The sequence below is a fragment of the Molothrus aeneus genome, chromosome 3, assembly GCF_037042795.1.
Source record: "Molothrus aeneus isolate 106 chromosome 3, BPBGC_Maene_1.0, whole genome shotgun sequence".
Taxonomy (NCBI): domain Eukaryota; kingdom Metazoa; phylum Chordata; class Aves; order Passeriformes; family Icteridae; genus Molothrus; species Molothrus aeneus.
Genome location: NC_089648.1, coordinates 49,445,361 through 49,458,929, shown reverse-complemented (window position 1 = coordinate 49,458,929; position 13,569 = coordinate 49,445,361). Strand labels below are relative to the sequence as shown.

The following is a 13,569-nucleotide window of genomic DNA, read 5'->3' as shown; positions in this document are numbered from 1 at the left end:
AACTCCTCCCCAATGCTTCATTGGCTTTTAATTAGCCAAGGAAAAACTCTACTAATTTGGAGGAATGTGTCTTTCTTGAATGATAAATGTGAACTACAGAGAATACTTGCTCCCAAGCATGCAGTATTGCATATATTATTCCTTTATTCCATTTATGAAAATGTTTGTGCACCCAAAACTCATGGTGTTTTTCCCTACATCATGTCATTTGGTTTAGGAACTTTGATTTGATAGTTATGCTTTGGGTGAAGAAACACTTAACTTCCCTTACTGGAGGACAGGGGGTGTGGGATGGGGTGAGAGTGCATTTTTGCCACTGTGATCATCTGAACTGTTAGTTATCTCTCCAATTTCTGCACTAAACTGTTTAGTATCTTAAGTGGAAACAAGTGCTCTAACTGTATTGATTTGAGGAAGTCTAATGTAAAACTTTACTTGCTGCTAAGAGGAGGTAAAGTTGGGCACTTCAGTTTTGGAGGTAGGAACGCCTAAAAAGCCCCGAGGTGTAAGGTCTGGCAGAGCTAAAGATGCCTCTGGGTGATGGTGTCTTCAGGTGGCCTCCCTGCCCCTCTGCTGCAGCTGCATGGCACTGCTCTTGTAAGCAGCACATGTATTTTATACCATTTACAGTGGTTTGATTTTTTAAAATACTGTGCCATTTACTGAGCTGAAACAGCTGCTCATAATACATGAAATGCCAAAGCATTAAGGAGGTGAGTACAGAAAATTTTGAACAAAGAAAAGAGGGTAATTCTTCACATACTCAGACTGTGCATGGTAAGGGGTAAATTGTGCATGCTGAAAGTTTACATGAGTTTAGAAAGCAACTGGGTACATTCTTGAAGGGCAAGGACTCAATCCAATGCTGAGAGAATATTCAGGAAAAGTTTCTGCTCTGTGCATCCTCAGATTTAAATTTTACCTTGATACAATTCATTGGTCTTTATCTTAAGGCAAATACTAGATAGGCTTTTAGAGCTCCAAACAGCACAGATCTTCTTGTGGTTTTTATCCCATTACAACAGAGTAGAGGAAGAAGAAAATAACATTTCTGCGGTGCTTGTTAAGGTGATAATTTGTTTGATAGTCAGTAATTTCACTGACAAAAAATTCTTTCCTTACTGAGACACAGTGAAGGTTATGAAGTGAAGAATTTAGTAGAATAGCAGTGCTGGCTAGTGCAACTGGAGATGTGTGTGTAGAAGTAATAAAATGGAATTGTCTGTGAAAACTGAGGGAACTAGACTGGTGACCTTGGTCTAGAGGACACCAAAAAAGAGTCAAAGACTAATTCATCTAAAGTGTAAATTCATGTAAATTTATAGTCTGGCAGTGTTCCATGAGACAGTGTGAAACCCCATGGGTTGAATTAGGCATGTGAAGTGCCATTCTCATTTGGCTAGGTTTGGGTCTTGGGTTTCTTTTCCCTGTTATTGGTTGTCTTGATTCCTTGGTGTTGGAAAAATGGCTCTTGAAGCCATCAAACCTAGTAAGACACTGGAGGCAGAAATAGGACGTTGGCAAATATAATAGACAGCTGAACTCATATGGCTGCTGTCTGCAACACTGATTTTTTTTCATTTATTTTGTTTTTCTGATAAATTATTATTTTAGAAGTGATTTTAGTAGACAGTAGGATAAATGGCATGACTAGAAGTTTGAAATCTCTTTGCTGAAAAGTAAAATTTGTATGGATTAAATTCTCCTGGAGGTTCCATCTTTTTTTAGATACTGTAGTATAAACGCCTGTTATATGAAAAAGATTTAAAATAAACAGATTATTTAGGCAGAGAGTGCTGCAAGATACATAGCATAAACTCATTTGTCATCTGGGACCTCTCAAATAGCATGAAAGTGCTGAGATAGTGAAACTCTTTTGTTGTATCTCAGCAGCTGAGTTGGCTGGGGGACAATATGTCAACAAGGCGTCGGAGAGGCTCCAGCTCACTGAGCCATATAGCTTGTCTATAGGATATTTATAGGCCATTTTTCTCCTGGATTCTTATTTTAACTCCCATTTGAAGGTTCATGCATTTTCCCCCCTAGTGCATGTTTGTGGAAACACTGCAAGGTCCAAGGCTGCTGCTTTCACATCCCACCATCAGCCCTTACCATGTCCATGCAAAAGAACGGATTCCAACAGATTTTCCTGTGGAGATGAGTGTAACAACCCTTCCAGGCATTTGGGCATTAAGACTGGCAGTAAAATTATTATGACTCAGAGATGCTTTAAAAATGGGACAAGTTATGAACATAGAGTTTATGATCAGCTATGCCTCATTCTGATTCCAGTGTAGCAGACCTGACTAGAGAAGACATTCCTGTCACACAGGAGCAATTCACTGCATCTTCCAGCAAGCTTCTGTGCTGTAAATGTGGGAATGTTTGCTAAAAATATGGAAATCTCATTTTCATCCTGATTAAAGAGGTGAATAATTTCTGTCTGAAGAAGGCTGAAAGATGAGCTGCTTCCTTCCTCTATGTGTAATAAAGCTGTGCACAGCTTTGTCATGCATATACCGTTATCACTGAGAGTACTTTGGAAAAAAGGATATAAGTAGAGACAATCATGTTTCTTCAGGATCCATGGAAAATGTACCTACAGTTGAAATGTAAACACTTATTCCTACACCCAAAACCACTTCCATCTCTTCTACTGAATTATTTTGTAGAAGTATGTATATGTGTCCTGTGTCAGTACGTTGTTCTCACGGACACTGCTTTGAGCTCAACTGCGCCATTGAGTTTTCAGTTGCTTTTCATTGGTTATTTGCTCATATAACCTGACTTATTTCTGTCTGTCTTCCTCCATCTGTCCCAAATTTTCTCAGCTTCTAATTCTACAAAATTTCTGATTGATGTTTCACATTCTTTGAAAAATTAGGATTCCCTTGTAGCAGATGCTTCACTTCTTCAGTTTTTCTGTTTGTGTACTATAATAAAAAACCTGTTCTGCTTGGCTTGGGTAATTTCTTTGGAAAGGAAGCATGGCTTTGTAACCAGTACCTCTGCCACTTAACGGACTGGAGTAGCCCTTGGAGACTGCTGCATGACAGCTGAGACCTGGCACTGAAGTGCAGTCTGAAGGTGACACTGATACTGACGGTATCAAGCAGGCAGTGTATTTGGAGGTCACTGGTGCTCATCCTCACCCCAAACAAACTGCAAAATTATGTTTGAGGTGTCTCTCTTGGTCTCTCTGATTCAGGTGGACAAAAGCTCATTGTGGACCAGGGAAAGCAACATTTCTTTGCCTCAACCCTAGCTTACTCCTTCAAGTGCACATACACATGCCAGCTGTGGCAGATGGGCTGTCACCCCCCTGCCATGTTCCTTACAAACCCTTTCTCTCTCTCTCAATCACTTTTTAAACCTAACTGGGAGAAGCATGGCCTGGAGGCAGCTTTCCCTTCTTCATTGGCATTGCCATCCCAAATTTATTAAGTTAATAAAAGTGTTTATGAATTTGGGTAATTTGAGGTGGGAAAGTCCTTGTGTTTGTAAGTACATATATATGTGCCCACACTGTATATATATGTAAACAGTGTATGGACACACTCTCGAAAAAAGATGAGCACATCATATTATTACTTGGGTTTAGAGCCTTTTAGAAACAGCAGAGGCCTGAAAAAGTTCTGGTGTCCTCCAAGAAGGTTGTATTGATAGAACTGCCAGGGCTTTCAGTGGGCTGAGCGAGCCCTTACCTACAGAGCAGTATCTATCCCTTCCACAGCCTCTGTAGGAAGAAAATTCAGGGATGTCAGAAATTGATTATTTCCTTGAAGAAAAGCTCCCATGTTTTGAAGTGTGGTTCCAAATCACAGAATAATACTAGTAATGGTTTCATTGCCTGAAATGTTTTTTTAGTGTTGCTTGAACAGTTTCTACTTTTCTCTTACTTTTTGCCTGGAAGTGGCTTTTATTTTTATTTTCTATTTAATAAAGTGTTGGACTCTGTCCTAAAGAATATAGAGTCAAAGCATAACAGAATAAATAAATGGTTATTTATTTATTTATTTATTTATAAACAGTGGGAACTCCTCATAGTAACAGGAAGAAAATTAAAATCAGAAATGATAAACAGAGGTTGCAGCATTTATTCAGTGCAGCTCTCAGCATTTGAGCATGTCTTTTGTATAGCATTCAGGTACAAGAGCAAACAGATCACTTATTCTGAACACCCACAAGAATAAAAAATCCATCTGTTATAAATAACTGTTATAAATAACTTTCCTTCCGTGCCTGTGCAGCAGTGAGGGGGGAAGAGGCAGTGGCCCACTACTGACAACCCTGTTCTGAGTAGTATTTGACTTTCCAAAGGGAGAGAGTAATAGAGAAAAGAGGGGGGTAATTCTGGTCTGGTGGTAGGGAGGAAGGTCCCAAAGCAAACTCCTCTGAAGCAGAGGAGTCGACAGGTTGCAGAGAAATCTCTGCTAGTGCTGCAAATGCTGTGCAACACCACTTCTTCCATGTTCTCTTTTTTGTTTTGTCTGGGGGCAGAAGGAGACTGTGGTTGGTTTTCCTGCAGGTTTTCCTTCCTATCCTGTTTCTGGGATTCCCTGAAGTGCCTTGCTGCTTCTCTCAGGTTCACTTGGGTTTGTGACCACCTGCTAGAAGCCCCAGTGATGGACAAGTACTGTCCAGTCGGTAAAAAGCTGCTCCATGGCTTTCTCTGCCATTATTGTCATGCAGGCAAAGACCTAGTAATGAAAACAGATTTGCTTCCCAAAAGGAAATGTTTTTTTTGGCTTACAACTTTGGTGGAGGGATTTGCACAAGCTGCTGCAACCTGTTTTTCTCATGCAGAAAGATTTTTGTTTTATTGGTTGGGTTTTGTGGTTTGTTTCTTTTTTTTTTTTTTCTTAAATAAAACACTTCATGGAATTGAGTGCAGCTCAAAGTGCCACTTTGAGAAGAACTGACTTTTAAAATTATTGCTCTGTGGCTACTAATAATATTAAGTGCTTTACCCCTGAAAAATGAGTAACCCCTTGAACTGTGGCATGAGTTTCTCTAAGACCAAAGCAAAATTACTTGCTTACCTCACTGATCCATGGGTGATGATTCTGTGGAGTGTGCTGATTGGTTCTTTTACTGAGCTCTGCTAAAATCTGTCTTGGTAACCCGATTCTTGCTGAGACCTTACACATTCATGCAACCTAGTGCAGCTGGAACAAAGCAGTGCTCAAATCTCATCTTCTAATAGGGCATGGGGAAGTGAGAGGGGAAGGGAAGGCAAACCTTGGTGCAGGGAGAGAAGGGTTAATCGCTGCAGTGTCAGTGTGTAAGGTGTAATTAGTTACTGTGCTTTGCTACGTGCAACACCACGCCTTTCTCCTTCATTGGTATATATTAGACTAATCAAATGTCTTGAAAAAATGCAAACTAGATGTTTTATTGTGCATTTATTGTGTACGTTTAAAACTTCTCTTTATGTAGGTCAAAGTGTGATATTTGTGAGGGTGTGTTTCGCTCCACAAGCAATCAGTGCTGACTGCAGCAGCAACACCTTAGTAATACCACAGTCCTACCTATTTTTTTTAGTAGTAAACTCACAGTGTTGTATATATTTCTGTTTGTAGTGTCCTGTCTCTCCCCCTGAAGAAGAAAAGCTTATTACCGTCAAAAGGCCTAAAAGTCCAGCTACAAATGAGTTATCAGATATCAACACCCAAACCAACTGGACTAAGTCTCTCCCACTGCCAACGCCAGAAGAGAAAATGCGACAACAAGCACAAGCCGTCCAAACAGATGTGGTTCCTATTAATGTGACTGGTAGGCTTTTAATTTCAGTAATTGCATTACACTGATGAGGGAGGGCAGAGATGAAAGGGGATCCGTACAGTTGGCTAGTCTTTCAACACTCATTTATTCAATGCATGAATTTTAAATTACTTACCACACCTTTCTATGAAAACCATTTTGCATTTAATAGTCTAAATCTGAACTTAATTAGAAAATATCAAAATCCCTTGAAATTGTCAATAATGGAGATAGTTAAAATATATGGGCTCGAAGCAGCATTAGATATTCACGAAGTGCAAGAAGATGGCTGATAAATAGCAGTGTTTTGCTGTGGACTGCACTGAGGATATGTATTTGAAAATCATGTTCATCCAGTGTTGTTGATATTGTAAGATTTTCTTCTAGGAATTTTATTTAAGGAGGTAGTCAGGAACTTCTGTGTTCCAAAGACTAAATGTTACAAAAATCAAGAAAAAAAAGCTCTAGGGTCTAATTTTTATCAGCAACAAAAGTTTTAGGTGTCAAGGGAGAGTAGGGTTAGAACAGCAAACGTTAATGATGGTAGCACCTTTGAGTAATACTCTATGTAAGACATTCCACTTACAGAGCCATAGTCCACATGTTCTTGTTATGAACTGTGTATTAACTCTTAATTTTGAAAATGCTCTTTGATTTTAAGTTGCAGAACTCTCACTCTGTGGAAGTTAAATTACCTTAAAGCCTAATGCTGAATAGATACTTCATTGTGTGTAAAACAAAATTTCTGTCAAAGATGGAATTATCACTTCAGTTTAATAACCCCTTTTTTCTGCACAGTATCAAGATTGTCTCTTATTAGTTAATTCAAATAACTGACTGCTTGCCTGCCAAAGCCAGGATGATATTCAATATCCAATTTATTTCAAATGCCATATGGCGTGCTCTGACTCCATGCTTACTCTGACAATCAATAGCTTGCAATATTTGGTTCTGTTTTGAAAGTAAATTAGGTTCTCTTTCCCTTCTACCAATGCTTTTTTCACCTGTATTTTTATAAACTAGTATTTTAATTAGTATTATTTAATAGTATTTAAATAATCTAGTAGTATAGGAACAGGACAGCTGTAGCAAACATCAGCAAACTCTGAGAAATCAATAACAAATTATTCCTTACATAGTAGAAAGTATTTGAAGTAAACAGATGAAGACAACATGAAATTATGAATACCCCACCTCTGGAAAACTAATAAAAGGAAAATACATGCAATCCTGAAATGTCACTTGGCCAGTTGGTATTATCTAGGAAATTTAGGGTACAGATGCAGAAGGCAAGTTACGGGAACAACAGATAATCGGACATAATCAATAAGCTTGAGTAGGGCTTAGATACTGTGACAGCAGGAACACAGTTTACATAGAGAAACACTAATCTGTTGTTTGATTTAATGACCCTGCATACTGCAGAAGATATGGGAGAAGTCAACAGATTCAAAGAAAAATGAGGTAAAGGGATCAAAGAACTCATAGAATTAATTCAGCATCATGTGGAACATTACCTTGTTTGGATAAATTATGCTTGTGACTTAAACCTGCATAATTTGATAGGTGTAGCAAAGCTTGTGTCCACTGGATTGTTTAGCCAGGACTTGGGAAACTCAGCAATTCTCAACTTTTGTGATAGAAATGGTGCACATGCATATTATATCTCACTTTTCTGGAGTGTGTGATTGAGCACTTACTCCCTTTTAAACATGGTAGTTGGAAGAGATAGAAAAGGGAGGGCATTAAAGGAAGACTGCTTTTACATCATGTGATCTGGTCTCCAGGATCTACCATTCCCCTTCCCTTGAAATAATTGTATTGCTACTGTGAAATAAGGCAAGCTTGTGAGCCACACACAACATACAGAAAAAGCTGCTGTCCTTGTTCCTTTTAAAAAGTCACAATCTGCTCCCCTCCTCTTCTCTCCCACTCACCGAGTAATTTTGTTTTGTGAAGTTCCTTATGTTACTGCACGAGGCAGGAAAAAAACTGACAAGAAATCCGGTGCCGTTTGTTCAACATAACACAGAACAAACCACTGAGGATTTTTGTTCTGATTTGGCTTTTTCATTCACACACTCTTTTTCTAATTCTCCCAGAAGAGAGGTCAAAAAAACTTCCGTTTTTTTACTCCTGGCATGAAATAAAAGGTTAACCTCTGAAGAGGCTGCTGACAATTGATAACGTTTTCAGCAGTGCATTAGTGGTGATTCTGCTACAAAGGCCTCTCACGTGGCTGTGCAATAAATGCTCCATGAGTTCAGCTTTCAGGGCTCTTTGGTGAACAGATTGCAACTAATACAGTAGTCATAAAAATCTGTTGGATAGCCTGAAGGTGCAGGGGCATTGCATTAGGCTTACAAGCTGCTGACTAGACATCCAGATTTGGAAGCAGTTTCAGTCTCGGAGTGCCTGGGCTGAGCTTTATTCTGGAAGGGGTTGGACTGAATTTTTCTGTGGTGGCCAGTCTTTACATATACATATCTTCTGGGTTAAAAGATATATATGTATATATAATGGTGTCTGTTCTCATGGGCTTTCTGGAACTAACTTTCTTTCCAGATGGAGGAGTCTGGTAATGGTGGAGGTGATCAGTGCCAGGCTGGATCCTGCAAAATATTTAAGCATTTGGTTGAGTCCAGCTTGACTGACTTCAGTGAGATTTAAGTGCACACTTAAATATTTTCTGTGTATCCAAGGAAACTGGGAAACTGAGAGACAACTGAATAAAGTATTTAAGGAATACCTATATGATTTATTACAAACCTGTAAGAGAAGGAGAAAAATATTCTTAAATCTGTAAAATAAATTTACTGTTGATATCGATATTTTCTAAAATGAAAAAGATGGCAGTGAAGAAAGAAAAAAAGACTGAGACATTCTGATTTTGCTTGTTGGATTTCACTGAAGTTGCTATTTTGAAATTCTACAGATTTGTATCATGGCCTTTGTGTATCAAAAGCCATTAAAGATGGATTGGTTGAGTTAGCTTTTAGGTAGCTCATTTGGAACAAGTTACTGTGGGTCATTTGACACAGTAATATTTCTCCATGACCATCCTGTTTGTGCTGTCTGAGCCTTCCTGTAAAAGACTCTCTCATTGTTTGCACCCTCTGCTTACCACTTATGTTTTATTCCAAGGCTTCATTCAAAGCTACATTACAATTTTCTTGTAACGCACCATCTCGGGCATGATTGTCAGCCTTTGAGTTGACAAAGACACGTTCAGAGATGCAAAACTTTCTCCTTGAAATCTGTTGGATTTATATAACGTGTTTAGAATTATGTTTATCATCCTGCAGGACAGGATAACCTAATGTCCTGACTTTCGCCCATATGGGTCCTAACATCCTAATAATGGTGCTGCCCAAGACAGTGAATAGTCTGTCTCAATATTTCAGGACTTCTAAGCCAGTGGGATCCATAGCTCTCAATTTTATAGTTCCCATGGGCTTCGCCTCCTCCCTTAATCTGACTTCAGTCAATCCAAAAGTTGGATGAAACTGGCATTTTGTAACTGCAAGGATTCCACTCAGCAAAAGTGCGGCCCATGGTCAAGGCTCCGGTCAAACAGAGTCAGAGTCTTTATATTTACAACATGGTAAATGAAAATGCTCCATTTTTTTCCTTGCATTTTCACAAGTCCACATGCTGTACTTGAATACATGACTGTGTCTTTAACTGTTATAAGAGATCATGAGGTTTTCTATGCTACTCGCACGACACACATCCTACTGATGTGCAGTCAGCCAGGGGTAATTTTTATGATGTATTAGTTACTGTGCATTAATCACTTTTTAGAGGTAAATAATTTGGTCATCAATTTAAAAAAAAAGTATAAAATAGAAAAAACATGTGCAATATATATCAAGGTTTTCCCATCTTTAAGTTTTACATGGATCATCTAAACGACATTGAGCAGTGCTTTAAAATGCTTAAACTTGTAAAAAGGGAACTTATATGTGAGCTACAGGGGGTAGCTGTTAAAGTTTTAGAAGTGGCAGAGAATTAGCTTGTGATCTATAGTGCAATCTTTATCTTACTGCTAGTGAAATGGCCAAATTATAAACCTCTAAACAAAAGTGAATTCCTAAAGAAAAGCTTCTTTATGATAGTGGTGCTTCTGGGTCCCATTATGATACAGCACATGGTCATCATAAGGCTTTGTCTGGCAAAGTGCACTTACACTTTTTTTTAGCTCTCGGCATTGTATATTTTTACAATCATCTGTAAAGTTTCAATTTTAAGCAGCTTTTGCCCTGAAATATTTATGAGTCCACAAGATCAGTTTGATCTCTGTGTGCTCCGTAGTTCTTATTTGTATTCGTGCTAAAAGATCAACACCAGAAATGCAGTACACTTGACAGGTTCAGAGGAGCTTGGAATGAAAAAAAGGGCCTCATGCGAATTAATGATGGAGCTGTGCAAAGGCATCGTAATAGCTGTTGCCAATGGCAATGTCTGTTCCTGCATAAACCGTTGTGATCTTTCATTTTCATGAGCAGATTTGCTTTTTCTGCAGCTCATTACTTAAAAATAAATTAATAAAAAACCACAGAAAAAGCTATGAAGGGCCGAATAAAAGCAAGGATTCTCTTTGCTTTTTGGAATTAAAGCTGCTCTCACCAAATTTGTGTTTGGCTCAGGAATTCAAAATTCCTTTTAAAACATGCAGTATTGTGTAATGGATAGTTTTGTCTAAAGCCTTACTGTGACAGTGTGCTGTATCTTTCTTCAGTGTAATCCTTCATTGTAGGACCAAGCTAACACCATTGATTAATGCCTTTTTTTCCATTTCTACAACAAAACTAGTGGAAGAAAGTGCATGATGTCAGTGTGCTTGGAAGTAATGTTGCTTTGCTTGTTCTACCATGTATTAGGGGAGAATTTCGACCGCCAGGCCAGCATTCGGCGGTCTCTAATTTACACAGACACGGTGGTAAGACGGCCGAAGAAAGTCAAAAGGAGAAAGACTATTACAGGAATCCCTGACAACATACAAAAGGAGCTAGGTATGGCTCATCAGAACTGTATTCCATCCACTGTTCATTGTCACTGCTTATCATTACTCGACTAATAATATCACCAGTGCTCATGAAACCAAATACAGTCTGATAGCCTATTTCAGTTCCAAATATGTGTGTACCTCCTTGCCACCTCCTGCATTGGGAAGCTGGGACCTTTAATCTGTTCACTTCCATCTGTTAAAGGGAACAAGGTGTTTGGAAAATGGTGTACTGGTACAATGAAAACCTGCAGGGATGTAAGGTGTCTGGACTTTAATGCTTTCCTTCAGATTTGGTCATCTTCTCCAGGATGTTCACCAAAGCAAAACTGAAGTGGGCAGACGTTTTGGCTTGTGAGTAATTAGTGGAGTAAATTAATTTATGGATGCCTTCCTGAACCTGCCGAGGATTGCATCTAGAGTGGAAAACCTATTTTCCAGTTCAGTGTTGGCAACCCCTTAAGTATCAGTGTTACATGATTGGAGTAACTTACCTGGGTTTATTAGCTATTCCATATATTCTAAAGGAAAGGGAACTTCCTTTAGAATATATGGAAAAGCTAATAAGCCCAGGTAAGTTGCATTTATTAAGAAGGAGGACTGCCTGAGGTGGTGTAAATGTGACCTATCTTCTTCCCACTTGGTAGTAGATGTGAATTCAAAGCTGATCAAACAATCTGAATTTTGGCAGATCTTTCAGACACTTTTTGCAGAATTCTTTGATTTAAATGGTGGGGTTTTTTTTAATTATTTCAGCTTTTCCCAGATTATAACTTCACAGATAAAAATATTCTTCCCCCCCCCCCCTTTTTTTTTTCTCTCTGTAGAGGAAGAATATGTTTTAAAATAGTCTGGCAGAACTTCATTTTGGTGCTTTACATGTGAAATCATCTCATATATTGATGATTTCAGTAAGTTTTACTACCTTGCATGTTGCAGCTATTTCTTTTTTAATTATGTTTTCAGTTCTTGGTTATTTTTCTGGGTTTTTCAGAAACAGAAGCAAAAATCTGTGGCTTGTTTGGATGGGTTTGAAATGAGCTAGAGGGTCAGGCACAGAGAAAGGGAAGAAATAGACAATTACATGCAGAGAAGTTTGTGAGTAGAACTGTGCTCCTTCAGCCTCTGTAATGAAACACTGCCCTGCCATGGGAATGCACTGCCTCAAGAAAGCATTTCCAAAATGTTAAGGTTACATTGTGACCACTTCAAAAAGATGTTTCATGCTTGAAAACATCAACTGTAGTTGTATTTGGTGGAGTAAACTGAGAATGCTGTTGGCATCTATTCTATAAAGAATTCTTCAATTAATACCTTCAAAGAAGTTTATGACCTGCCAATCTGTTCCCTAAGGGTGACAAGTTTTTACCTTGATTTTCATCTTTCATGTCTGTGCTGAGCACATTTCATGTTGCATTGCTTGAAGGTTTTCCTTGGCTTCTATTTTAAATTGTGGACTGGCAGTATCCCGCTGTAGTAGCTCTCTCTGGATGGTTCCCGTACCCCTAACCTGCAGGCACATAGGGCTTCAGCCATCTGCCTGAGGGCATAAGTTGTCTGAGGAGCTCCATGTTACTTCCATGGTGGTTGTATCTCTTCCAGGGAGCAAATTTTATGCCAGGAGTACTCTGTGACAGCAGTATCCATCCTCTTAGTGTGTTGGTTTCCATCACAAGACAGAAGGTGCACTAGAAAAGAGTGATAGTGTCTTCATCTCGTACCTGGGGAAACCAGACATGCTGCAGTGAAGTGACCTAGCCAGTCAGCCACGAGGCTGCTGGCAAGGCTGGGAATAGCTGCATGTCTCCCCATCCCTGTTCAGTGCACTTTCTTTCTGCTTTTTCTCCCCTGTCACTCTCCAATTATTTCTGTAGCAGTCCATTCCCTATTTCTCTTACGCTGTCCCAAAACAAACAAGGAGTTGTTTTAAGACATTCCACAGTTCATTGGATCAGAATAAGTATCCGGACTAAACTCCAAATCAAGCAATTGCATTATGCCTATTGACATTCTCCCTGTGGTTTCAGCTGAATAAATCTCTTTGTTTCTTCCCTAAAGCATTGCTGTGAATGGCTATAATATTTGTACAAAGATTAAAATCCCTTGGTACACCAGAGTTGCTGCGTGCAGGCTAAATAACCAACATATACAGCAGATTCTTGTAACTTCTTGTTTATCCTTCAGAAGGAAGCAGAAACTTGAGAGAACCTCAAAGCTTCAACCAGGCTCGGACTATTTTCATTTCTTGTGAGAGAGCCTGGAAGAACTTTTGTGAGGCCAAGCTGCTGGGGTTCTCCCTTGGCTGCTTTGGGTCCTTTGGAACAGGAGACCAGGCAGAAGAGAAAGCCCGCACTGGCTGCTGGCCTGAGCTCACTGGATGTGGTGCCCTCATAGAACTTAGCCAGACATACTGAAAGGAAACATTAACTTCACCCATGTGCTCAAAGTATCTTTAAACATTCCTGCTTTTTAGCATTGAAATGCTGTTGTGTTTTCACAGGGGTCTTCCAGTGATGAACCAGTCTCTCTGTGTAGACTGGAAAATTCTGCATTAAGAATTCTGCATAAATAAAATGCAATGTGATAGATGGGATTCTGAAACACAGTAAGAATGTGAAGTGTCTACCAGTTTAGAGATGGCAGTTCCTTTTTGAAGTTGCTTTTTAACTGCAGCACCCTTTCAATACTATTTAGCAGAGTGACACCAAAGTAACAGGAGAAGGCAAAGCATTCTTCTCTCTGCCAAACACAGCAATGAAAAAGAATTAGTTCTGCATACTTCTGAATTACCTTCCTTG

General features: G+C 39.2%; 1 protein-coding gene across 2 annotated transcripts in view; it reads left to right on the top strand.

Moving 5' to 3' along the window:
* The window catches only part of NHSL1 (NHS like 1), a 181,595-nt gene that overhangs the window by 146,171 nt on the left and 21,855 nt on the right, over window positions 1-13,569 (top strand). For both annotated transcript variants that reach the window (XM_066546879.1, XM_066546880.1), the window contains exon 4: window positions 5,583-5,775. In XM_066546879.1, the coding sequence (XP_066402976.1) occupies window positions 5,583-5,775 (193 nt within the window). The remainder of the gene's footprint in view (window positions 1-5,582; window positions 5,776-13,569) is intronic.